Here is a 24845-nt window from a genome sequence, read left to right as displayed (position 1 = left end):
GTATTGCACTCAGAAGCACTTACACCAAGTGGAGAGGCAGTAGTGTCGTCAGGGGCCAAGCTAGAGATTTTTTGGTTTCTCAATATTTCATCCTACATCATTAGCTCTGGTTGCTTCGTCCTATAGATACATTCTGTGTTTTCCACCACAAAAAAAGGATCTATTGACTTTCCTTTGACTTTGTTTTTGTGCGAAGACACAGAAAAATGGACAATTGTCCCTGTAACACGAAACCAATAGGTTGAATTTTGTGACAATATTGTGAACTGCTGCGAGAAACTTAGATGGATGTTTACAATGGACAGTTTGCATAATATCTTTAATGTTTTACAAGCAAGGTAGTCGACACTTTGGCCTTTCCTTAAACCCTCTGTCGTCTCCCTCTCTTCAGGTCCATGGGGTCGTTGTATGGGCAGCGAGTGCGGACCCGGCGGCAGCCAGAGCCGGGCGGTATGGTGCGCCCACTCCGAGGGCTGGACCACCCTGCACACCAACTGCGACCAGACAGAACGGCCGGACAACCAGCAGAGCTGCTTCAGAGTGTGTGACTGGCACAAAGACCAGTACGACTGGCAGCTGGGCGCCTGGAACCAGTGTGTCCCGGTGTCCATGCGCAGCGCTGGGGTGCTGCGCCCGGCCGTGTGCAAACGGGGAGAGGAGGGCATCCAGACCCGGGAGGTGGGCTGCGTCCAGAAAGTGGATGGCGAGCCCGCGGAGGACGCTATCTGTGAATACTTTGAGCCCAAACCACGCCTGGAGCAGGCCTGTCTTATCCCCTGTCCACGGGACTGTGTGGTGTCTGAGTTCAGCCTTTGGACTCACTGTTCTAAAACCTGTGGGATGGGCTTACAGAACCGGATCCGCTTTGTTCTGGCCCCGCCCCTGTTTGGCGGATCAGCCTGTCCAAACTTGACGGAGTTTCAGACATGCCAGCCCGGGATCTGTGAGGGAAAGGAGAGCCTCTACAGCCTAAGGGTGGGACCCTGGGGGCCCTGCTCTGTCCCGATGCCAAGGCAAGCCCGACAAGCTGATAAACCACCCAGAGAGAGTGACAAACCATCCAAGGAAAGTGATAAACCTTCCAGAGGGGGTGACAAACAGTCCAGAGAGAGCGAAAAAATGTCCAAAGTGGGTGAGAAACAATCCAAGGAGGGTATAAAACTGTCCAGTGAGGGCAGCAAACCTAGCAGAGACGGTGAGAAACAGCACAAAGAAGAAGACAGAAGGTCTAAAGAGGGTGATAAAGCATCCAAAGATGGACACAAACCATTTAGAGCCAATAGGAAACTGGGCAGAGCAAACAGGAAACCAGACCGGCCATCCCGACAGGCAGACAGGCCCAAACGGCAGAAAAAGGCTAAAAACAAAGAGAAGAAAGAGAAAATGAGAGAGAAAGTCCGGGAGAGGTTAAGGGAGAGGGGAAAGGTGAAGGATCCTGAGACCAGAGAACTCATCAAGAAGAAGAGGACCAGAAACCGTCAGAACCGCCCAGGAGGGAAGTTCTGGGACCTGCAGGTCGGCTTCCAGACCAGGGAAGTGACCTGTGTGCATAAGAGTGGGAATATTGAAGCTCTAAGGTAAGAATCAGCCTGTTATCTCCAATGAAGTGTTTCTATCTGTGACTGTGTGCTTTAGAAGGCACATTTTACTTTTGTGAACACGTTTTGGCTTTTCCTCACTTTCTTTAGAGGCCAGTTTGCATAATAATGGGCTTCAGCCAAACTCTGGTTCTGAAAAGGGAAGCCAATGCAGTAGTGCCTTAAACTTGCATTCTATCTCCTGGCCATCAGAGGGCGACTCCTCTAGTTACAAAAAGAAGTCCAATTGCATGGAAGTCTGTGAGAAAATGACCCTACTTCTACTAGAAACGTTGTAAACATGAGTTTCAATCTCTAGTTCCAAGTCTTCTTCAATACAGCTCGAGATAGGGGGAAAAATATCCTGAATTTACTGTCAAAAATTCCAAGGGGGATTAACAAGATATTGTTCCACAGTTTAGGGTCATAAAAACTAAAGCAGATTTCTTGTTAGACGCTGTAGGAACTTTTAAAAGAACGGTGTGAGATGAAATGAAAAGGCAATTATTGGCAGTGACATATGAAGGTGGTAGATTATGTGAGGCTTTGAAGATAATTAGAGGACTTTAAAATCAATTCTAAAAGATACAGGGATCCAGTGCTGAGATGAGCAGAGGGGTGATGGGATCTAATTTTTCATCTAGAGAGACCAGTAAAAAGAGAGTTGCAATAATCTAAGTGCCTTGTAATAAAAGCATGTATCAGCATTTCAGCATGGTTTTGAGTTAAAACGGTCTAATATTTTTGGTGATATTCCTCAGAGGAAAAAGAAATATGCTTTTTGGGACCAGCTAATAAAATGAAGACGTGTTTTAATTCAACTAAAACATTTCCCTGAACTCTACTGTGATGCCCTGCTGATGGAGGGCTGTATGTTGTGTTCAAAGCAAATGCAGGGTTTGGTTTCTTGGCGTCTCTGGGACTTCCACATGTACAAAGCAGTAGAAGTGGTTATTTTTAATGATTGATGAGACATTGTTGGAGGTTAGCCACGAATAGACACAAATGATCCTGCAGTCAAATTCGCTGAACACAGCATGAGGTGCTGGCTGGATAATTGCAACGTCCCACTCATTACACACAAGTATATTTACAATATGTTCATTCCTGTGTTTTGATTAGCAGAATTACACTTTTTATTACCCATCGAAAGGCTTCAGTTTTAAGTCTTGACTCTAACATTTAGTCACGGCTAATTGAGATGATTTAAAATCCATGAAGACTTGAGTTTAATTAGTGGAAGTTAATTGTATCCATGTATAATTTATAATGCCACAATGCAGGGGCCTCGGCAATAATCAGAATTGCTGTCCGTTTCAATTATTCAACGTTGAACATTGTTCTGTGGATCTTCCCTCGGTGTCTACGCGGTTTTCTCCCGCCTCGATCACAGTGCGTTCGCTCCGCTGCGAGTCCCGCGCTAACATGGACCGCCTCGCTACGAGGTTTTCTCCCCAGCTAGGTCAGTGTCCATGCAACGGTCTTTGTTGGAGATGGATGGCCTCATTCTGTCTCGCTGGTGCTTGCTCGGCTCTAATAGAGGCCACTGAGCAGCGTCCATTACACCGGGAGAAAATCAAGACTGTTACGATACATTTTTTCTTTTAATGGCTTGGGGGGGGCTCACTCATAAAACATTCAAACCTCAAGCAGCATCACATCCCATAATTCAAGAAGGATGGTATATGTGCATAACAATAATATAATATATCGTGATACTGCTTATTGACACACTGGCGCCAAATATTGATATTTAAAAAAAAGAAAATCAATTTATTTTTATTTATTTTAATACTTCATGACTCCTCTCTGCCTTTTGCTAGTTTATGGCTATGGTTATAACCCGTCGATGGCCAAGAGACTTTATTCTGCTGAAGTCGAGTATGTCACATCATGCACAGATGGCTAAAAGCTTCAAAGAGGCTTAGCCGATAGCGATGACCATATTAATGTTGACCGGAGCGCAGAGTCAAGCTTATTTACAGTTGGAGCCATTGCTGTGGGAATGTAGCCTTTCATCTCGGGGCTAACCCTGCTAATCATCCCCGATTGTCCAGGCTTTAAAATGATGACCATATTTAGACAAAAAGACCATGCTCTTTGGGTCTCAATGTAACAATGAGCTGAGTCAGGTTTACTGTTGGATATGACGTCCTACCATAGACTGCGTATAAGAAATGGGTGTCGCCATCTTCCGATTTTTGGAAGTGACCAAATTTGTTCTGCGGCACAAATAGATTTGGAATAGATATTTATGGGTAATTTGTGTGGGAAACCTTAAACACAAGTCATTCTGAAGACCTCCGTTTGCTTTTCACATCACCTAATAGCGTCTGAGACCCCGTTTCCTCGGGGCTGACGCTGTGATTACACATTGTGGGATGAAAATCCGAGTGAAAACGACATCAAAGTGAAAACTGTTCCATTCTGTATCTCTAAAGCTTCACAGTTCCACGATGTCAGCTGTGTCTAGACGCCACTGCTACGGCTTTAAGGCTTTAAAGAAAGAACCTTAGTGGCAGGGAGAAATGTAATTTAAAAAAAATTGATAGATAGAAAATAAGAAAAGTGTTTGTACAAACATTTTGTACACAAAGCTTTGAGAAAGCCTTTAGAAGTTCAGAGCAGTTGAAGGGAAAAATTGAACTGTTGCTACTCAAAGGGAAGAGAACCAGAGAAGGGAAGCAGTGTGTCATTATCTCTAATGGACCTATCAGCCGCTACAAAACACACACAGAGGAAAACAAGGGTTTTTCAACTGCTCAGCAATGCCATCATCAAACAAAAGCCACAGTGCTGTGAAGCGGCCGCTGAAAAGACGGATCACGAATAGTTCGGGTTTTTTTTAAATCGACGACTTTCAGACCGTTTCTCACTTTGACTGTACGGTCTTCTACGTCTCTGTTCATGTGCTTCCACTCTGGATGTAGAGGCATTTTTGTTTACTGGGGTGAAGTAGGAAGAATGCATGTTTAAGGCACTCCAGCGTCGGCTTCACTTTTCAAAACCAGAATGTTGCCGCCTGGTTTATTTCTCCATCACAAATGGCAAAGAAAAGTGGAAAATACTACATCAAAATAAAATATTTGTCACTTTGAACAGTCAATTATTAAAAAAGAGTTGCAGATTAATTTTTGTCGTGATTTCAGCCTCCAGTTGTAATTTGATTTATTTCCACCATAAATATGTTGTTGTGCTCCCTGGCGGCTCATTATTTCATGACCAGGAAGCAGTTAAGTAGACTTTAAACATCAACTTGTATTAGATTTGGATTTGTCACATGACATCAGACTTCTTTTTGCAACCAAAGGAGTCGCCCCCTGATGGCCAGCAGAGAGAATGCAGGTTTCAGGCACTTCAGCTTTGGCCGCCTGGCATTGATGCAAGCAGGAACTGGATATATGAGACAATAACTATTGTCTCTCCAATGTAAATCTCTCATAAATCCGGTATTACGATGCCAGACCTTGTTTGTAGAGATATCAAGGCCATATTGGAGCTGATCCAAGCTTAATGCCTCCGTGATGACAGCGGGCTTCTTTTACCATGTCAGCGTTTTTGCTGCATATCCAAGTGGACATTAGAGTGTGCACTCTGAACGTGATGACAGTATAAAACCAAACCTGTCAGGGTTTATGTATTCGATGGAGCATCACTCCGTAACATCGTTGTACAGCCAGTTCGTCTGGAGGTCCGCCCACTCCAGCTGAGTGACAGGTCCTCCAGCTGTTATTGGACCAGATAACTGACTTCAGATCAGGGACTTCAGTGGGACATTCCTAAATGTTGACCGTCTTCAAAAATAATGAGCAATAACCCCAAATAAGTTTAATTTAGAGTGCAGTTTAGTTAAGTTATCTTGTAGGAGACAGGGTTGCTATATTCATGCGCCTGGTGACATAATAAATAATTGAAGCCCAATAAACCACCAGTCGTTTGGTTGCACTGCAGGAGTTGCTCTTCTCCTGTTGCCTTTCTGACAGTAGCACCTCGGTGTGTGTTTGCTTCCCCACAGTCACTGAAAGATCTGTCTTTTCCTTCATCTATCGAGTAGATTTGCGATGTTTCAAAACCGTACATTACATTACATTCAGAGTCTTGAGGAAAGATTGTAGTCGTAGCAAATAAACAATGATTAAGAGTCGGGGGAAGCAACGTTTCAGGCCTCTGGCGAGATGCAAACGTTGTTGCATGAAATCCGGCTGCATCATCATCATCCATCACCCTAACCACCTCTCTATTTAAAGGGCTCACTCCTTCCTGCGTTAGCACAGTATATGTTGAGTCATCCAGCGTGGATGTGACTACAAGATATTCTATTATCGACATATTGAATTATCATCATATAACAGAAGCACTCATGGGCTGAAATCTTAAGGATTCGAATTTAAACGCTGCATGGTGGTGCAGCTGACATTTCTATTAAAAATGTATTTTGTTTGTCTATTTACAATACAATAATAATAATAATACACATGTTTCCAAACATGTATAATCCTTAACATCCTACATAAAGCTTAAAGTATTAAAGGCTGGTCTTGTTTTCCCATTTGCAGCCTGTGCTCCCAGGAGTCCTTGCCGGTGACCTTCCAGGCCTGCGTCATGACCAAAGACTGCGATGTGACTGAATGGTCTGAGTGGTCGCTTTGCTCCAAGGAGTGCTACGACCCCAACGGACCCAAGGGGGAGCGCACTCGCACCAGAAAAGTGGTCCAGTTCCCCATCGACGGAGGAGCAGATTGTCCAGAACTGGAGGAGAAGGAGTCTTGCAGCCCCCAGGGAGACGGGGTACCGTCCTGCATCGTGTAAGTCCTGGACCAGGAGAGCAATGTGATCCAAATAAAGTAGTCTACATAGTCCTCTATATAGACCTTTATCTAGTCCTCTATATAGACATGTATCTAGTCCTCTTTATAGACCTCTATATAGACCTATATCCAGTCTTCTATATACACCTCTATCTAGTCCTCTATATAGACCTCTATCTAGACCTATATATAGTCCTCTACTGTATGTAAACCTCTATCTAGTCTTCTATATAGAGTTATCTGACTCATTGAGGGGAGAAAGTGTGGGTCATGGTTGCACTTCATTCCATCAAGCTGTTGATGGTTAACCAATGACGGTCCTGGGGCTTATGGGAAATGGTGTTTTTGGTGAGGACCAAGGAGTAAGAATATGTCTAAAAGTGATCTTGCATTCAAGGTTTTCTTTGTCCTGAAACATGAATCTGCCAGTTCCAGTTCCACTTAATTCCTCTATTAGCCGTACATGCGATGTATTAAATTCTGTTATATTGGCAGAGTAACATCAGCCATCAGCACCAAATCAATATCCATCGACTGCTGCTGCTGCCTTTTGTGTGACACACAGCAGAGAGAGCCCTGTCAACGCACTGAAGAATTGCCCCCATCTGGGCAACTCAAAACCCCAAGATGCAATGCTTCCCCAGGGGAACTCGTTGTTTCGCAGCGGTGCAGAGGCAACAGAGAGACGGAGAGACCTCTCTCATGAATATGGAGCCTTTCATCGGCGACCTCAAATGAATTCCATTATGAGCAGAGATGGAGGGCCGGGTTTACTATTCCTGACCTCAGGGTAGAATCCACAAAACATTATAGCCGAAGCTGCCGATTCACCAACCCACAGAAACCCATCCACACTGCAATTAACAACCTCCTTTCAGCTCAGAAACCGAGACCCTCTCAGAGGAAAGTCTGTTTAGATTGTAAATCCTGAGGCATATTGTAAACAGAAATCGAAGGTCAATAACATAGAAAGTCTTTCTAACAATGCTTAGAGAGACCCGTCACCCTGGCTCGCTCAGGCACAACTGATGCTGTTCAGAGTCCTCAAACACCACCGTCCCCTCGGGGCGGTTAGAAAAGAAACCACAATGTCTGCTCTGCAAATGGCGTTTTTTAAGAATCTGATTTCCGATCTGTTGGCTCAGGTTTTCAATTAGCGATGGAATGGGTATGCTTTGGGGCGGGGCTTCCTTGTGATTGACAGGTCGCTATACCATGCTACCATTGCAATTAGCTACTCAGATGACTTTGAATTATGAACATTATTAGCAGCCTCAGACCAGAATCCAGTTGGATCCAGATCCAGTAGGGCTGCTGCTCTGGGTCAGATCCACCCGTCGCTCCTCCGCACTCCAATTTTGGTCACTTCCTCCAAAAAGGGTGAAGCGCAAAACTAGTCCACAAACCAATGGGTGTTGTCACCATGACTACGCCCACTTCTTCGATACTCATCCACAACATTTCTATTGATTATTTATTGGAAGCAAAGAAGGGGCGTGTAAACTGGACTGACTGTCTCCGTGTGTCCCCCTCCGTCCTCAGCTACAGCTGGAAGACGACGGAGTGGACGGAGTGCAGGGTGGACGTGCTGCTGAGCCAACAGGACCGTCGGCGTGGAAACCAGACGGGGTTGTGCGGAGGCGGCATTCAGACTCGAGAGGCCTACTGCATCCAGACCAGCGCTGAGGCACCACCCAACCTGGGCTCGCTCCGCAGCAAAGACGGTAACTTACCCAGCATGCTCCGCTTCCACCGTCTCTCCTGATCTCTCGTATGTTTCATCCAACGTGTGCATGATCTGTGTTGTTTGCTTGTGCAGAGTAAACGATTTTAATAGCACATGTTTTTACTCGAGCTGGATAAAAACAGCTTCAAATGGCATCTGTGAGCGTTTGAATCATCTGCTCGGGCTTTTCTTTTCACACACACACACACACACACACACACACACACACACACACACACACACACACACACACACACACACACACCAAAGTCGTGTCATCTGTTCTGATATCCTCCCCCTGCTTGGCCGGCCACGTGTGAGCCAGAGTGGAGAATTAAAAAGAGGTTCTCCCTCCTCATATTAAATCTAGGACTGCGATATATGAATATGCTAATGTGCAGAGAGGGACAGCAGATGAAATGTGAGCTCTCTTCTTTTACATAAATGGGTGGTGTTGCGAGTGGCCTGGAAGCACGCCCATGCTTATCCAGCGCTGACACAATCATACTCGCTCCATCTGTCCGGGGAACGCCACACTGGCGTCGGCTGGCAGCGTACTTTTGGTCCCTCAGAGTCAGGATTCCACACGAGTCTCACTTCCCACGTCCGTTTTACGTGAAATAGTTGGCAGAACGGAGCTGAGCAGCTCTGTCCGCAAGCCAAAGTGTTAAAAAGGGGGGCGTTAATGAAGGGAATGGGACAAGTCGCCGACACCCGATGGCAGCAGAAGGAGAAAAAGTGAGAAGAGTGCAACGGATGTGATGTTATTCCCAGCCTGCACCTGTCCTCGCTCTCAGTTCTGTTCCATCATGTCTTGTATAATTATAGCAAACTTGGCCACGCCCTGATGTAAATGAGCAGCATCTCACTCCTTCCTTCCAGCTCTGAGGCTCACAAACATTTTATTATAATCTTGAAGGAACCTTAATGGTAAATGAACCTGCTATTATATCGTCTTCTGACTGGACTGAACATGTGGACTGGAGGAGCTGTTATAATTTACTGATTATTTATTCTCAGTGTTACAGAGTCTAAGTATTGTATTTCCTGTTTTGGTTCTCATCGATGTGAAAACGAAAATCGGGGGAGCAAACTGTGACATGCTGTATAACAGCTGTGCCGCTGTGATGCCACAAATCGGAGACTGGAAAGAAGGAGCTGGGAGTCGGGTTATTAATGACAGGTGGCACGTGGCGGCACGGGTTCCCAAATTTGGCGGCTGGAAGCGCCGCACAGGGAAGTCTAGACCATCTGGCACCGAGATACCTGGGCAAGGTCAGGGTGTGGAGATGTTTCCATTAATCAGCCTTTGTTATGGTTGTGAAGAGCAGCTCAGACCGGACAACAAAGGATGCTCTTAATGAACCAAAAGCAGGATTTGGTTGGCGTGACAACACATGGACATTGGTATTTGATGTTCTCTGCCAATCCTGTCAACATATTCCACCTTTCTTATAACTATTTGATGGAATATCATGACATTTTGTTCCCTAATTCCCAGAATATTAAACAGAGGATTTTGATCTGCATTGTTTCTTCAAATCTAAATGTTTCAAGTATTAACTAGCTTCATTGGAAGCAGACCATAGAAATAAAATAAGAGACATTGGAAATTCCTATTCTGTTTTTTGCTCAAGCAGTCGTTTTTTTAAAAACTGGACCCACAATGCCATCCACAAACTAAAGGAGCCACAAACAGGCAGCAAAATGCCAAAATAGAAGTGCACCCAGAGCCTTGCTGTTACCACTGGGGGTTTCACAAGAAGCTGTCAAAGCCTGGAGAGGAAGGGCTTAAATCAGGTAGCTGGTAATCAGGGTAGGTGGACCTCAGGTGTGAGGAGTTTGGCTGATTGAGCAGAATGTAGGTCAGCCAACCCAAACCTAGAGATGGAGATTCTCCGACACAAGAAAGTCCTCAGTAAAAGAGCTTTTTATTGAGGCGGCTGCACACCCTCCTGCTGCACAGTCTTGATCCGACATCCTATCTGGATGCACCGACCCGATGGCCAGTTCTGATAAAAAGTAGTCCCGTGTATCAGCCAATTTCAGTTTGCTTTGTTCTCTCCATAAATACAGTTGACAAATACACACCAAACAATGTCAAATAATTAGAAAACCATCTGATATTGATTGATATTGGAGATGAAGAATCACCTAATCACATATTTACAAATCAGGCGTCCGGGGGAGGGGGGGAGGAGGGGCACGCCACATGTATGCATACTTAAGCGACACTATTAAAGGCACCTTTGGCAAAGTGGAGGCAATTTGCATGTGAATGAGGCTCAGTCCTGTTGTGGCACCGAGAATGATTCATCAACCCGGCGACCTTGCGGAGAGTCACCTACAGCCGTTTGGAGCCGAGGTCCACCGAGAACCAGGCCAAGCTGGAGACTGGCCTGCTGCGCTGGGGTAGTAATAATAATAATAATAATAATGATAATAATAATAGGGGAAAACGTGGTTGTTTCAAAGATGCCTGGTTTTGGAAGATTTGGGGTTTTGGTGGTGGCTTCTGTGAATGAAAGAATCAAGTGTTTGCAATTTTTGGCTTTGATTTCTAGCTAACAGGATTAGTTTCTGGAGGATTTGAGATTCTGAAGGCACTGGAGACCTAAAAGACCAACTTCTGTCTCCCTTTCTTTCTTGTACATGCTTTTCATATCCTCGTGGTTTTTATTCTGCTAAGCTTTACTGATTTCCCGCAACTGGAGTTGATTTTTTTAGTTTGTCAAAAACATCATGGTTTGGCTTAAAATGATTATGAAAGTGAAAGGAAACCAAAACACAACAAAACTACTTGGTTCAAACGGGACACGACAGCAGTCAACTGGCTGAAAGTGCTGGGTTTTTTTCAACAAATTTGTGATGCGTCAAGAGCAGACTGTCCTCCTCGAGAAAACGACCACATAGGTCGTGTGTCAAGCACCGAATTACGACCATATGTTACGTTTCAAAATAGCGCGCCCTCTAGCGGTCAAGTAAATATCGACACTCCGGTGTCTCAGACGATCGCCCCCCGTCAATCATCGGCAGAGACCCCCCCCACACGTCAACCTAAACCTACCCCCCCCCCCGCGCGTGCGCGGACGATTGCCCCTCGTCAATCATCGGCAGAGACCCCCTCCACACGTCGACCTAACCCTAACCTTAACCACTACTATCGTTGCGGAAGAATCTCCGCAATACGCTCCCAGAGGTCGTATATTTGAGGACGTGACACACGACCTATTTGGTCGTATGAGTTGGAGGGCTTGTTGGTCAAGAGCATAGGATTTGGCAGCTGGTGGTGTAAACAAGGAAACACTCGTCCACCATTTCCACTAAAAGTGTTGAGTGTTATTCTTCTGTCAAAATGTCATACCTAGATAGTCACACAGGTCTTGTCTGTGTCTCCACAGCGTTGCGACCAATGGACAGTGATCTGTGTCTCGGGATCCCCCCGAACACCACCCAGCTCTGCCACATCAGCTGTCCGGTTGAATGTGAGGTGTCTTCGTGGAGCGCCTGGGGACCCTGCACCTTTGAAACCTGCCAGGACCAGGCAGCCAAAAAAGGTAAGAAGTCAATGAATGGAGTTATTCAGTACTTAGTAGTTCTATAGGGATCTCTGTATCAGAGGGCCTTGCTTTCCCAAAACGGGGCACATGAGATTTAAAACCAATGGATGGATCAAAAGCACAACCTCAGCACTTTGAATTGCCCAAAAGCTGCTTTACATTTACATTTACATTTACATTTAGGTCATTTAGCAGACGCTTTTGTCCAAAGCGACTTACAATAAGTACATTTGTCAAAAGAAGGAAACAAAGAAACCACAACATATCATTGCTGATAAAGTAAGAGCTAAAAATAGAACAAGTGTTAGGTCCTCATCTGAGTAAAGTAGTACTTCAAGAGCAACAGTGCTACGATCAGAGTGCTATAGGTAAGGTTTTTTTTTTTTTTTTTTTGGGGGGGGGTGTTAGTGGGTCATGCTATGTAGAGTCGAGGTGAAGTCTGAACAGGTGAGTCTTGAGCCTTTTTCGGAAGATGGCAAATGACTCAGCTGTCCTGACATTAGTCGGGAGTTCGTTCCACCACTGCGGACCAGAACAGAGAAGAGTCTGGACTTTGCTGAGCGACATTTGTTTGATTTCAGCGATGGTGGTACCAGCCGGCCAGCTGAAGTAGAGAGGAGCGAAGTGCTCGCTTCGGGGCATGAGGTTTGACCAGTGTTTGAAGGTAGACAGGTGCCGTTCCATTGATGGCCCTGAAGGCCAGTGTCATCGTCTTGAATTGGATGTGTGCTGCAACAGGGAGCCAGTGGAGGTCACGGAGGAGTGGGGTCACATGGGAGAGTTTGGGTAGATTGAAGATAAGACGTGCTGCAGCGTTCTGGATACGCTGCAATGGTTTAATCGCAGAGGCCGGGAGTCCGGCCAGGAGAGAGCTGCAGTAGTCAAGGCGGGAGATGACCAGTGCTTGGACCAGGAGTTGCGTTGCATCCTTTGTGAGGAAGGTCCGAATCCTGCGGATTTTGTAGAGGGCAAATCTGCAGGATCGGGCCACAGCAGTGATGTTGGGGGTGCAGGATAGTTGGTCATCGAGGATTACACCCAGGTTCCTCGCAGTTGACGACGGCAATACTGTGATGCCCTCGACAGTGACCGACAGGTCCATGCGAGGGCAGTCATTCCCTGGGATGAAGAGGAGTTCGGTTTTATTCAGGTTAAGCTTGAGGTGATGTGCAGTTGTCCAGACAGAGATGTCAGCCAGACAGTCCGAGATGCGAGTTGCAATGTGAGTGTCTAACAGCTGGGTGTCATCTGTGTAGCAAATACAAATACAATTGCCTTGCCTTGCATCAGCTTCCCATCACTTTACTGCACCATGTGTCTTGCATTGGCCTTGTCAGATTTAGGGATGATTTAAAACAATAGTAAAGCTTCAACCAGGAAATGCTGATTTAATTACAAAGACGCAGAGAAAACACCAGGAATTGGGAAACATTTCACAGGTGGGCAGACGTGAGGGCAGGCTTAAGGATGATTGGAGGAACAGGGAACAGGGCTGTCGAGACTAATATCACACAGGTGATACACAGCAAAAAGGCGAGGCAACGCTAAAACAACAGGAAGTGAAGTCAAAACAGGACACAAGAGACGCAACTACGAAATAAAAGAGGAAATTAAAACCCAAGAAGTTGACTTTCCTTCAACCTGTAGGTGGCGAATAGCAGACGTTTGGAGCGCCGTCGTCTCCTATTTGTCGGCTGTTGTAGCCGGCTGTGCGAGTCTGTCGGCGGGGTTGACGCAGTCGCTGCTTCCACCCTTAATTATGTCTTGAACAGCGGCGTCCGCCATGACTAATGCATGTTGACTCTGCCTTCACGAAGCGCCTGGAATGAAACGGGGCGTCTTGAAATCCCCCACCATGCATCTTAATGATGAATCCGCTCCCACTCGCTCGTTTTCTCCGCTACTCTACTTCTACTAGCTTTGGCTGTCTGTCTGCTGTACATAATAAATGGCCGACACACACACACACACACACACACACACACACACACACACGCACACACACACACACACACATACACACCCTGGCTCTCATTATCCAGAAAGTTGTGCACCAAAAAATGGGTCCTCTTGTCTTCAAATCCTTTCATCCTCCTGACAAGCAGCACAGGAGTCGGTTGTCTCTGATTACAACGCGTTAGCTTGCTGAATGTGAGTTTGTAATTTATGATCCTCCGTAACCAGAAGAACGCTCACCTTTCTAGTATCTGACCAACAGGTAGGAGTTTGTTGTGCTTCAATATTGCAAACCATTTTACCATGTAGTATCTGACATACTGAGCTAGAGGTCAAACTGATGATTCTTATCGAATATGAACTTGATTATGCAGGAATGGACCAAAAGACTGATGAACTGTTGAGGTTTTGTTATCCGTTGTTATTATCATCAATATTATTGTTGTTATAATATTTTTTGTTTCTTCTCTCTACTATGATATCCCCCCATAGGTAGAGATCACATAATTCATATTTAAATAAAAGAGATCTCTTTGAAATCGTGGTTCGTCGTAAAAACAATTAACATGACCCTTGACCTGGAGTCAGTTGTTGTTTTTTGGCATCATGAGCTGATATTACCGGTCGTAAGTGTGAAAATGAAGCATCATGGCTCTGACAGCAGCTGCCTGATAGAATTGAATTCCCTGCATCCCAAGACTCATCTTCCTCATTACCCCCCACCCCCCCAAAAAAGAAGATAAACCCTCCATCAAAGGGTCTAGACACATGTTCTGCCGACCTGTCTGATAAAATAAAGGTTTTCCAGGGGAAAGGAGAGACACAAATGAAATGAAAAAAGACCCCGCTGTCTCCACGTGAGTCCTGCAGGCTCTCCAGGAATCTACCGCCTTATCGGGCTGGAGCAGGAGTGTGGATTAGGGGGGTGGGTGACCTTGGCTGGGCTGGACTTAACACCCTCCCATCCCATGACCCGGGTCCTGGAACCCCATGCCCTTGAGCAGAGGAAACAACACACCGTATGAGAGTTAATGGGATTTCATGCGTTTGGATAAAAGCGGTAATGAGCGCAGAATAAAAAACATTCATTATGTGAAGTTCCTCTTGGAATCTCTCCGTCAACTCCAGGCTTAATGGGCTGCCGCGTTAAACGCAGCATCATCATCATCAAAGGCCCACTGTGACCACGGAGGGAAGTTAATGTGCAGAAACAGATAATGTCCCGACGCTTCCTCCAAGCCTTAAAACATTCTGTAGATCTACAGAGTATGGACCGTACCATTCGCTTTGCATTTCCTTCATCAGCTCCCTGTTGTTCCCTGCAGGCTTCAAACTGAGGAAGAGGAAGATCGCCAACGAGCCCACGGGCGGGACGGGGAACTGCCCCCACCTGGTGGAGGCGATCCCGTGCGAAGACCCCGGCTGCTACGACTGGCTGGTGGCTAAACTGGAGGAGTGCACCCCCGATAACGACCAGGAGTGTGGACCGGGAACCCAGATCCCACAAGTGCAGTGTGTCAACAGCGACGGTGAGTAAAAAACTGGATCCAACAGCTGCTGCCCCACATCTGTAGGTCTCAACCTGCCTCCTAAGTATCTCCACTGAATATGACTATAATATAATCATTATGATTGCAAAGCCAATCAGAATCCTTCTGAGGATTTCAACATTAAGTGTGTGGGGTTGGTGGTTCTCCTCCAGGACATTTTGAGCCTCAAACAACACATTTTCCTGCATTCTAGTGAATTTATGCACTAATTTATGGTGTAAACGTCGGTTAGGCCTTATAGCCTTGGCTCACTGCTCAACTCATAATTGCTGTATATGTTGTCAGCAGATATCCCTCTATTGTGTGCTATTCTAAGCCATTTCATTGTATCCCTGTGTGTGTGTGTGTGTGTGTGTGTGTGTGTGTGTGTGTGTGTGTGTGTGTGTGTGTGTGTGTGTGTGTGTGTGTGTGTGTGTGTGTGTGTGTGTGTGTGTTTGAGGCTACAAGCCAAAACTGTGCTGGAAGAGAATGTGTCTGGCACTGACACACACACACACACACACACACACACACACACTGACCTAAGGACCAACCACCTGCTTTCTTGTCCGTACCTCAGTTACCATCACATTATCTCTTTTCTCATCACTAACACTGCTTTGCATTCGAAAGAGCAGCGTTCTTTCTTTGCACTCTTTGCTCGTCTTACTCCAAAAACAGATTCCTTCACTTTGCCTTTCCAAGCCGTGCACGCCCACTCATGCAGCCACTCATGCAGTGGAAGGGATGCCACTTTAAAAAGCCTCTCGAGCTTCTAGTTTCCTCACATGCAAAGAAGTGAAGCGTTAAGAGAAATGCACGTTTGTTTACGAGAGGAAGTCGTTTTTTTTGGCAGTGACTGCAAGATGGTCTGACGTTACATATAAAGAGGTTGTGTCTCTAAACACCATGTATTCATAAAGGCTGGGGGAAATCAATATAGCTTATTATCACGATAACGACACACGGACGCCAAATATCGATCTTTTATTATACGAACTATCGTAGAGGAGCTATTCTGCCACTTTTCTTGGCGCATACTTGTATTTCACTATGTATCACAGCGCTGATAACATGTCACTATCAGGTCACTAAATATATTTTGACCATATGAACGATGCTCTGTCACATCAGCAGGGGAAACAGCTGTTAATGGAGCTGTCCATGGAGCTGTCAACGTTGTATCTCTGCTGATAATTATGTTGTTCTGCTAATTTTCTATAAATAAGATGACTTGGAATCACAGTGTGAAAGCTGGATGCTGAAAAGCTGACGCGATGTTGAGTTGCTGGTTTGAATGCTCAAGAAGACTTAGTAGAAATAGTTTTAATCAGTTTGAATTTCATTGAAAAGTTGAATAATACCAAGAGTGTATAAAAGAACACTTTTTGGAAAAGCGTAACGACAGAATAGGAAGGGAAATGAATTAACTTGTGTCAAGTTTGAACATTCTTCCACTTGGTGGAATTCATTGAATAATTCTGAAAGTATTAATGGTATGAATGAGAGAAGTAAGAGCTGTACTTGGCCCAACTTGAACTATGTGACAATAGAGAGGCTATATAAGCAGTGACATAGTGGAAACAACACGACAGTGTGTTTCTTACAGGAATAATCCATTAGTAGAACAGATCCACCAAAAGCATCTCTGTTATACATCAAGTACCACTGGGTCCAATTAAAAGTTAAATCTTGCTGGACTTTAAGCATGAATGGAGCTCAAACTTCCACATCTTCTTCAAACAGCAATAAAAGGAATAGTTTGTTATTGGAAGAGAACGTGTCTTTGAGGAAGGAACAGACACTGACTCGGATTGTGGGGGAAATGTTTCCTCTGATTTCTGGTGTTTTTTGTGAATCATGTTCACTTAAATCAAAGAGATGAAATTGAACTCTCACTTCTTCTCTGAGGCGGTCGGTCGACATGAACTCTTAGATCCTGTATCCACCCAATAACAGGTGTCTTGGTTGATCCGATCACAAGTTAATAGCTCTAAGTACATCACTGGAATCTGAGCCATCCATTGACGGATCCTTCATGACGCAGATTATCCCGAGATTCATGACGATTGGCTTTTTAATCAACATGAGGTCTGCGAGCAGATCAGCAACTGGAGACGCAGCAGAAATACACTCTGCCCTGAGATATATATAAAGAAGCATATCCTCCATCGTAATAGAAAATAAAAATAATAAAATATGATTTATGGCTCCAAGTTACCTCTTCTCTTTCTTGTTAACTGCAGCTGGTTGCTAGGCAACGAGAACGGCAAAAAAGGTGACGCAAAAAATCCTCTTTGGACCAAACTCAGTCTCATTTCTAAGACGCGCTTGCTGCAACTTTTCCGACATCAGGCGTCAACCTCTGGTTTCTGAAAAGTGAAGCCAAGGCTGAAGTGCCTTTAACATGCATTGTCTGTGTTGGCCATCAGGGGGCGACTCATCTGGTTGCAAAAAGAAGTCCGATTGCATGGAAGTCAATGAGAAACCTACTTCTCTCTTGATGTATTATCTCAGTAAACATTGTAAACATGAGTTTATGATCTCAATCTCTAGTTTCCTTTCATTTAGTGAACTAGGGGTCAAATAGATGATAAAGCAGGGATGATTTAGGGCGGGGCTACCAGGTGAGTGAACAGGAAAAACAGGAAATAAAAAAATGAAACAAAACAGACTAAAGCTCAGTGTCATCTGGTAGGTTTAGAAACATTACCATTTCATAGAATACAGAGCAGCTTTTTGAAGGACTGATGTGTTTGCTTATCATCTCAAAAGATGACTGAATTATTGCAGAAATTCACTTTTCATTGTGACCTAAATATTGTAATTTCATACGATCTTTTTAGTTCCCCTTTTTCCTTTTTCAAAATGATCCGTGTGTGTGTGTGTGTGTGTGTGAGTGTGTCTATGGCAATTATGGATGGATTCCTGAATCATAACACAGTAGCTGCTAATGAGGGCTCTGGGGAGGTAGAGTGAATGAGGGGGAGAGAGAGAGATAGAAGGAGAGAGAGAGGGAGATAGAAGGAGAGAGAGAGGGAGAGAGATGGGGGTTGTTCATCAGATTCCATATTATATTCACAATCAAGGTCTCCATTCAGCGGCTGCAGCGCTCCGTGTTGTTGCCGTGGCGAGTGATTACCATCTTCCTCGTCCCAAACTGACTCGCTCCCTACGACTAATTATCTTTATTCTCTTTTCTTCTGGAAAAATTAAAGGGAAAAACTGTCCTTGGAAGAATGTATGATGAAGCGGTGGGACACATGGACACCGCTGAGACCTTCGTTATAGTTTCTAATGTTCAGTGGGTCTGTAGACATGACGAACATGCTGTTTGCTGGAGTCGCTCTTCAGAAGAAGAATGTTAAAGTTGCAGGCAGCGACGTTATTTTTTAGGCTTTTTAGGCTCGATGTAGTACAGGTGGTCTCTCATATTTCAGCATTAGAAGCTTAGTATGCTGGAATAATGGTTTGGTCTCATATTCGATTACATTAAGAGCAAATAATCTACGACAAAATACCCTTAAAACATCTTTTTTTAGGAGACCAGGCTGCATGTTTGACCTCTTCTATCCTCCCTCTATTATCCAGGCACTCTTTGTTCTGTGGAACCATCTAAAGGTCTGGTGAATACATCCAGGTATCAATCCCAGCCTCTTCAAGGTGACCTCATCTTCATCATTCATGCTTTCTTCCCGTCTTCTGGGAGACACTCAGCTAACGAGGTGTAGACGTTCCTTTCCGTTTCGTGGAACCCTGTTGAATCAGGTTTATTGGTGAATGAGATTAGCGGAGTCAGCATCTTCCCCCGTTCCCTCCGACTGTGTGAGACTCAATCTCTCCTGGATGTGGCGGAGACGTCGGTTTCCATCAAACGGAGGCAGGTCGACTTGTCTGATGTGTTGTAATGATAAAAAGAAAATAGTCCCCTTTCATGGCTTCCAGCTCGGGAGGAACAGATCCGTGAGTTTAGTGGGTTGATTTCGTGGAACGTTGAGAGAAGGAAGGTGAAATTCTTCCAGACAAACTTCTTTTGATGTGACTCTGAAAATCTATCATTTACCAAAAATGTAAACATTGACTTCAGCCTGTTCCTGGAATACATCTCACCTACTTGTGTCACATATTTTTTGCCTTTAGTAAGAATGTACGCTGATATGAGCAGATTATAGATGTGGACACGCGTGTTTTGAATTTCCTGGCTGGAGGCATTATATGATTGGCTTGTGTTAAGATCTAGAGATGCGGCGCTCCACTTCCACTTACAAAAGACATCATGGAAGCCATCACTTTCAGACACTTTAATGATTTCCTTCAGCCTCTATCTCATGGAAGTCAAGGCTCCATATGTCTCCCCTCCCCCCCCATCCCCATCTCCACCCAACCCCCCAAAAACATGTGGCATCCCTCAGAGTTCCTCTTGACTGGCCTCTTATTGATCTCTTGTTGTCTCCCGCGTGATGAAAATGGATCTGTTTTTCCCCCCGGGGGTCTCAGATGTAACATTTGACTCGCTGGTCGCCATTCTTCCAGCTCTTCACGGGGAGATTCTCACAGATATGCTCCTTCAGTGACAGGACGGGCTGGGATGAGAGCGAGGACAGCCCTGCAGATCTAATCAATATTGGCCACGTCAGCATCTCATCAGCACCCCCAACCCCTCCAAAAAACAAACCTTGTAAAAAAACACCTCAAACCAGTATGGATTCTCTTGTCCTTTTCATTTGGGACTGTTTGTATTGGAGAACATAATAGTCCTGAAACTCTCGCTCAACCTTTTTAGGTTTCAGAAATGGATCTGAGCCTCTGGAACTGTTAAAAAGAAATAAAAACAGATGCGATACACCCTGTTTGTGTCTGGGAACAGTGACCAGTCATCCCACTTACTAGTTTTGAGACCATCATAATCAAAAAGATGGATAGAAAGCCCTTAAACCAATGACAAAATATCTGGGTTCTGTCTGAAATCACTAATTCATTCTCAACTAGAATGAACTAGTTTGAGATCTTAAAATGCTAAATCACTTTCTGTCTCACTGCACCATCTGTCTGTCTGCACAGTAACACACATCCAGACCCGGAGCAGTTGGGATCAAGGGCCTTGCTCAAAGGCATCCCAGTTTTTTAATGCAATATTTCAAACAATTTCTGCAGTTTTTTTGTTGACTTTTGCTCAAATAAGTAGTATTTTACTGCTCTGTTGACCCGGATCAATACTGGGTGTCCTTGCGGTCTCCAGAAAGTCAATCTTCACCGAGAAGAGAACAATGCAGGAAGCAACAACAGAAAAGACTCCAGCGCTGTTTCACTATCATAACACTACAACCATTTTAAACTGCATTGGGTTGTTTTTGCATTTGGGTGAAATCTTTTAAGGACCTGCTCTCTTGCCTGGACATATTTGTATTCCTTTATTTACGGAAATATATATATATATATTTATTTATTTAACTTTATTTTCTGTACTGATACATTTCTAATAACTCCAAATCTTCTCGCATCCATCCAGGTGACCATGCGGAGAGGCAGCTCTGCCGTGACGCCATCCTGCCCATGCCGGCCATCTGCGAGGTGCCTTGCCCAAAGGACTGTGCCCTGAGTCCCTGGACCCCCTGGTCTCTGTGCTCCCACACCTGCTCCGGGAAGAACACGGAGGGCAAGCAGACCAGAGCTCGCTCCATCCTCGCCTACAACGCAGGAGAAGGTAGGAGCGGCGAGACACAGTCGGACACATACATGTGACTAATATGGACCTTTGAATTAGGAATCATGTGACGCCAGGTAACCACGACCCAGCTACCCACAAAGCTCAGCATCTTCCTTGACAAACCTCCGAACTGTCCATTAATCTGCCTCTCCACGTGAAATGTCAAAGTGAAACGAGTTATTCTGTGTGTTCCTCTGCAGCGACTGCAAAGGTCGTGGCGTGGGTCACAGTGATGCAGGGTAAGAAGGAGACTGCAAGGATAACAAGCCTGGGCTCCTAAAAAAACACATTCCCACACAATTAAACTGCATTGTTGATCAGGATCCAAGTCCACATAGGGGGTCGGTCAACACACGCTGACTTCCATCAAGGGGATCTGTTTTTTGTTTTGTTGCATCGTCATGAGACAATAATGACGATTACAAAAAAAGTGTTTTTATTGCCAAAATCGAACTATGTAGTTATGAAGGCTTTTTTTTGTTTAAAACTGCAAAAAATGTGTTGCAGTCGAGAGTGCAGTTTGGTTGTGTAGGAACGTAATTTTGTCAGAGAGAGGAGTTGCATCATCATTTTGGTAAACTTTATGGTAAAACGTGTTCTTTCCCTTTCTTTAAAACAAATAACTCCTTTTGCTTCTGTTCAAGGTCCTTCCCTCCTGTCGTTGGTCAATCCAATCTTCGGTATTTCCATATTGGATGTTCTTAGACGATAGAAGTGATGTTTTGCTGATATGTGTGTAGTCCTTGTGTTTGGCTTGATGTAGTCTATTCCTGCTGGTCTCAGCAAGATCCCTGTGCTTTAAGAATAGAGAAAAGGTCTTAGAAACCAGTATTCCATAGCGTCGTCTCAAACTTGAAGGTAAGAGGTGGTGACCTTAATGGTGCTGGAATGAGACTGAAGTGTCTCAACCTTCCAAGCTGCCGGTCGCATCATGAGAACTGAGCCGAGAGGCGGCCGGCCCATATGGGCAGCGTCGGGCTTGGCAGCACATCAGAATGTTCTTATTTTTACATCCTCGCTATCATTTTAACAGTCGGGTTGATCACATTGCTGCCTTTTGGCACGTTCACAATAACGAACGCAGCGTCGAACAGAGCAGGCTTCGCTGCGAGTGGATCCTCCCACTCCGTCATGCTGCATTTACACTGCTGCGGTGCTGAGATGAAATGAAAAATGCCCTTTAACCCTTTTTTTGATCACATCCCCCGGGTCATATTGTGCACCTCTTTAACAATATGTGCTGAACAAAATCTGTCTTTATAATCCAATATATTTTTCTTCCTGGAAATCAAAATATGAGTGCTTATATGAGCTAGAACCAATATTATCATGACATTCACCCACCCATCAGTCAGAACTAGAAGGTGGTGAGCTCATCTCTTAATCCCTTGTTGGATTTCTTGCCTGTTCTTATGTTAGATGTTTTCTTTGAGCTGCCTGAAGCCTTCTCCCTCAGTTTGTGTTGCTTGTCAGTTTAGTTTCGTATCAGATTTTGTTCGCTTTTTTTTGCTTGATTCAACCCAACTTCCTGTTGTTCTGCATTTGGGTCTCTTTTAGAGTCTGAGATTGTGAAAGCATCAACCAATCACGTTTATTTATTTAACCTTTTATTTATATGTATTACTTCTTTCAACATTGAGAAGAGCAGATTCCTTTCATTCTAACCTTTCACAATAAAAGCCCTGGACATTAACTCTAGTAGTTTACCAGAGGAATCTCAAATTAAAGGAAATACACAACAGTTCACCTCAGGGCAGACTGTTAGGTCCTCTGCTTTTTTTTAATTTATTCAAAACTTACGATTGGAAAAAGTGATGCAACTGTTGCAAATAGGCATCGCAAATAATCACACTTTCACTTTACTCACGTGGGTGTGTAAAGGCCTTCAGATGGATATAAGACCAGACAGAGCATGGAGCCAGACAGGTTGATGTGATTTGTGCATCCCGTCCATCAGCTCTAACACACCGAGACGGACTGGAGAGATCTTGAGTGTACAACATATGCCACGAGATGGAGTAACGAGTGTTGAAGTGGAGAGGGTCAGTGTCGGAACAAATCTAATCTCAAAGATCTCCGTCTGGAAGGACCGAGCTTCTTCTTTTTTTGCTGTGAGGTTAGTTTCTGGTGACATATTTGCAGTGAAACAGGATAGGAGGCGATGAATGATGGATGAATGCCATGAAATGATTGGTTGTAGTTGGTTGGTACTAGCTGATTAAATAATATAGTATAATATAGTAGTTATTGTTAAATAGGTGAACAATATGACCGGGGATATGAGAATGATGACGACACAGAGTATAATCTGTGGGATAATTGTTTACATGGAGTAGCTAATCTGCAGCCTGCGGCATTGAAGCTGGACATATTCTCAGATTCATGTTGAGTTTGATTGGTAGCACTTAAAAATCTATCAGCCATTTAATTAGCCAGCGCAGCAATAATGGTGTGTCCTTCTATGAGTTAATGAGCTCCACGCCTGATGAATGACTGCCCTCGTGAAATTCAATAATATCTTTTCTGAAAGAGCCTGTGAAGGACGTTGCCCTTGTGCTGTTACACAGAGGTCAGCCATATCTTCTGTCTTCTCATGTCCAGACTGGAAGATGACGTTCAATGGGGGGTGACGTTCTCCTCGGGGGGGTTCCAGCGTTGAAAAGAAGTCACATGGTGTACACACGCCACCTGGGTCCATATCCGGCTTCTGGCGCTGTATAGACAGTCTGCCCCCGGGGTCATCTCATCTCTGTGGTGACCCCTCTGATTTATCTCTTCTGCTGAAAATATAAGCTAAAGGCTAATTTATAGCACTGCACAAAGACTTGCCCGCCTGCTGGCCAACCTGCAAGCTATTTCTGTCAAATGTCCGGAGCTTTTATGGAGAAAATAAAATCATTTTATGATTGCTGTAGATTTGCCCTGTTTGCCCAAGCATGCTGTACTGTGACGCAGTGTTGGGTTCAAATACTTGTTTTGGAGAGAGAACCAAAGAGGTAGCTCTTATATGCAGTTGTTTTAAGTAGTTATGCACAAATCTTTGGACGAATCGGCCCCAAGACAAAATCAAGTATGGGTATGTAATTGTGTTGTTGGTTGATTCAGGACTCATGACATTTAAGTGCAAAGCATGGGAATTCTACACATTGTGTTAAAAATCATGGTGACTGCCCTCTGCTGGTTGAAACCCAGCTATCGCAATTTCATTTTGCCATTGAAGTGATCTGGAGCCAGTTGAGTATTAAGTCAACTTCAGTCTGCTGTGATGGATTGTAATGCTACCCTGATTATAGGAAATAAGCAAATGATAGACATTCTAGAGGCATTTTTTTTATTTCCAGGAGAGAAACACTTCAGCCAAAACTTTAGGTTTAGTTGCTCTTTAAATCAAGTTTGGGACACGTCCAAGTCTGAGCAGTTTCAAGATTTAATCAAGAGCGAGTACAAATTGGTTTGAAGACTATTTTCAAATGAGGTCAAGATAGATAGAAGTCAAACAAGCTACTAAAGAAAATTACAAGGTAAAGGAAATGCCCTGATACAGAGACCAGATTTGAGTCCTCCACACTCTTTTTTCCCTTGGATCTCTCTTATCTCTAGGCCTACATGACTCTAGACCACCCTTTGATACCCAAAAGCTTCCAACAAACTTCCCATCTTCCTGTATCAGACTAGCAGTGATGTCACTGTGGTTTCAGTACGAGACGTCAGTTTGTGCTTCTTTCTCAGGTGGAATCCAGTGTCCCAACATCAGCGCCCTGCAGGAGGTGAGGAGCTGCAATGACCATCCCTGCACCGTGTACCACTGGCAGACCGGCCCCTGGGGGCAGTGCATAGAGGACTCCTCCATTCCGGCCACCAACACGTCCGGGGGTCGAACGCGTGGCGACGACGCCTCCTGCTCAGTGGGGATGCAAACCCGCAAGGTCATCTGTGTCCGGGTCAACGTGGGTCAGGTTCCCCCAAAAAAGTAAGATTCCAG

The 24845-nt window shown here is 44.7% G+C and overlaps 1 protein-coding gene across 1 annotated transcript in view; it reads left to right on the top strand.

Annotated features, from left to right (window-relative positions):
- The window catches only part of LOC311028356 (thrombospondin type-1 domain-containing protein 7A-like), a 79763-nt gene that overhangs the window by 35567 nt on the left and 19351 nt on the right, over window positions 1-24845 (top strand). Inside the window, exons 2-9 of the mRNA XM_084032867.1 lie at window positions 392-1577; window positions 6134-6382; window positions 7928-8109; window positions 11513-11668; window positions 14953-15156; window positions 20666-20860; window positions 21064-21102; window positions 24593-24833. Coding sequence (XP_083888993.1) covers window positions 392-1577; window positions 6134-6382; window positions 7928-8109; window positions 11513-11668; window positions 14953-15156; window positions 20666-20860; window positions 21064-21102; window positions 24593-24833 — 2452 coding nt within the window. The remainder of the gene's footprint in view (window positions 1-391; window positions 1578-6133; window positions 6383-7927; window positions 8110-11512; window positions 11669-14952; window positions 15157-20665; window positions 20861-21063; window positions 21103-24592; window positions 24834-24845) is intronic.

Source organism: Eutrigla gurnardus (genome assembly GCF_963514095.1).
Source record: "Eutrigla gurnardus genome assembly, chromosome: 17".
NCBI lineage: Eukaryota > Metazoa > Chordata > Actinopteri > Perciformes > Triglidae > Eutrigla > Eutrigla gurnardus.
The sequence above is the reverse complement of the archived record's forward strand: the minus strand, read 5'-3'. Positions and strand labels throughout refer to the sequence as shown.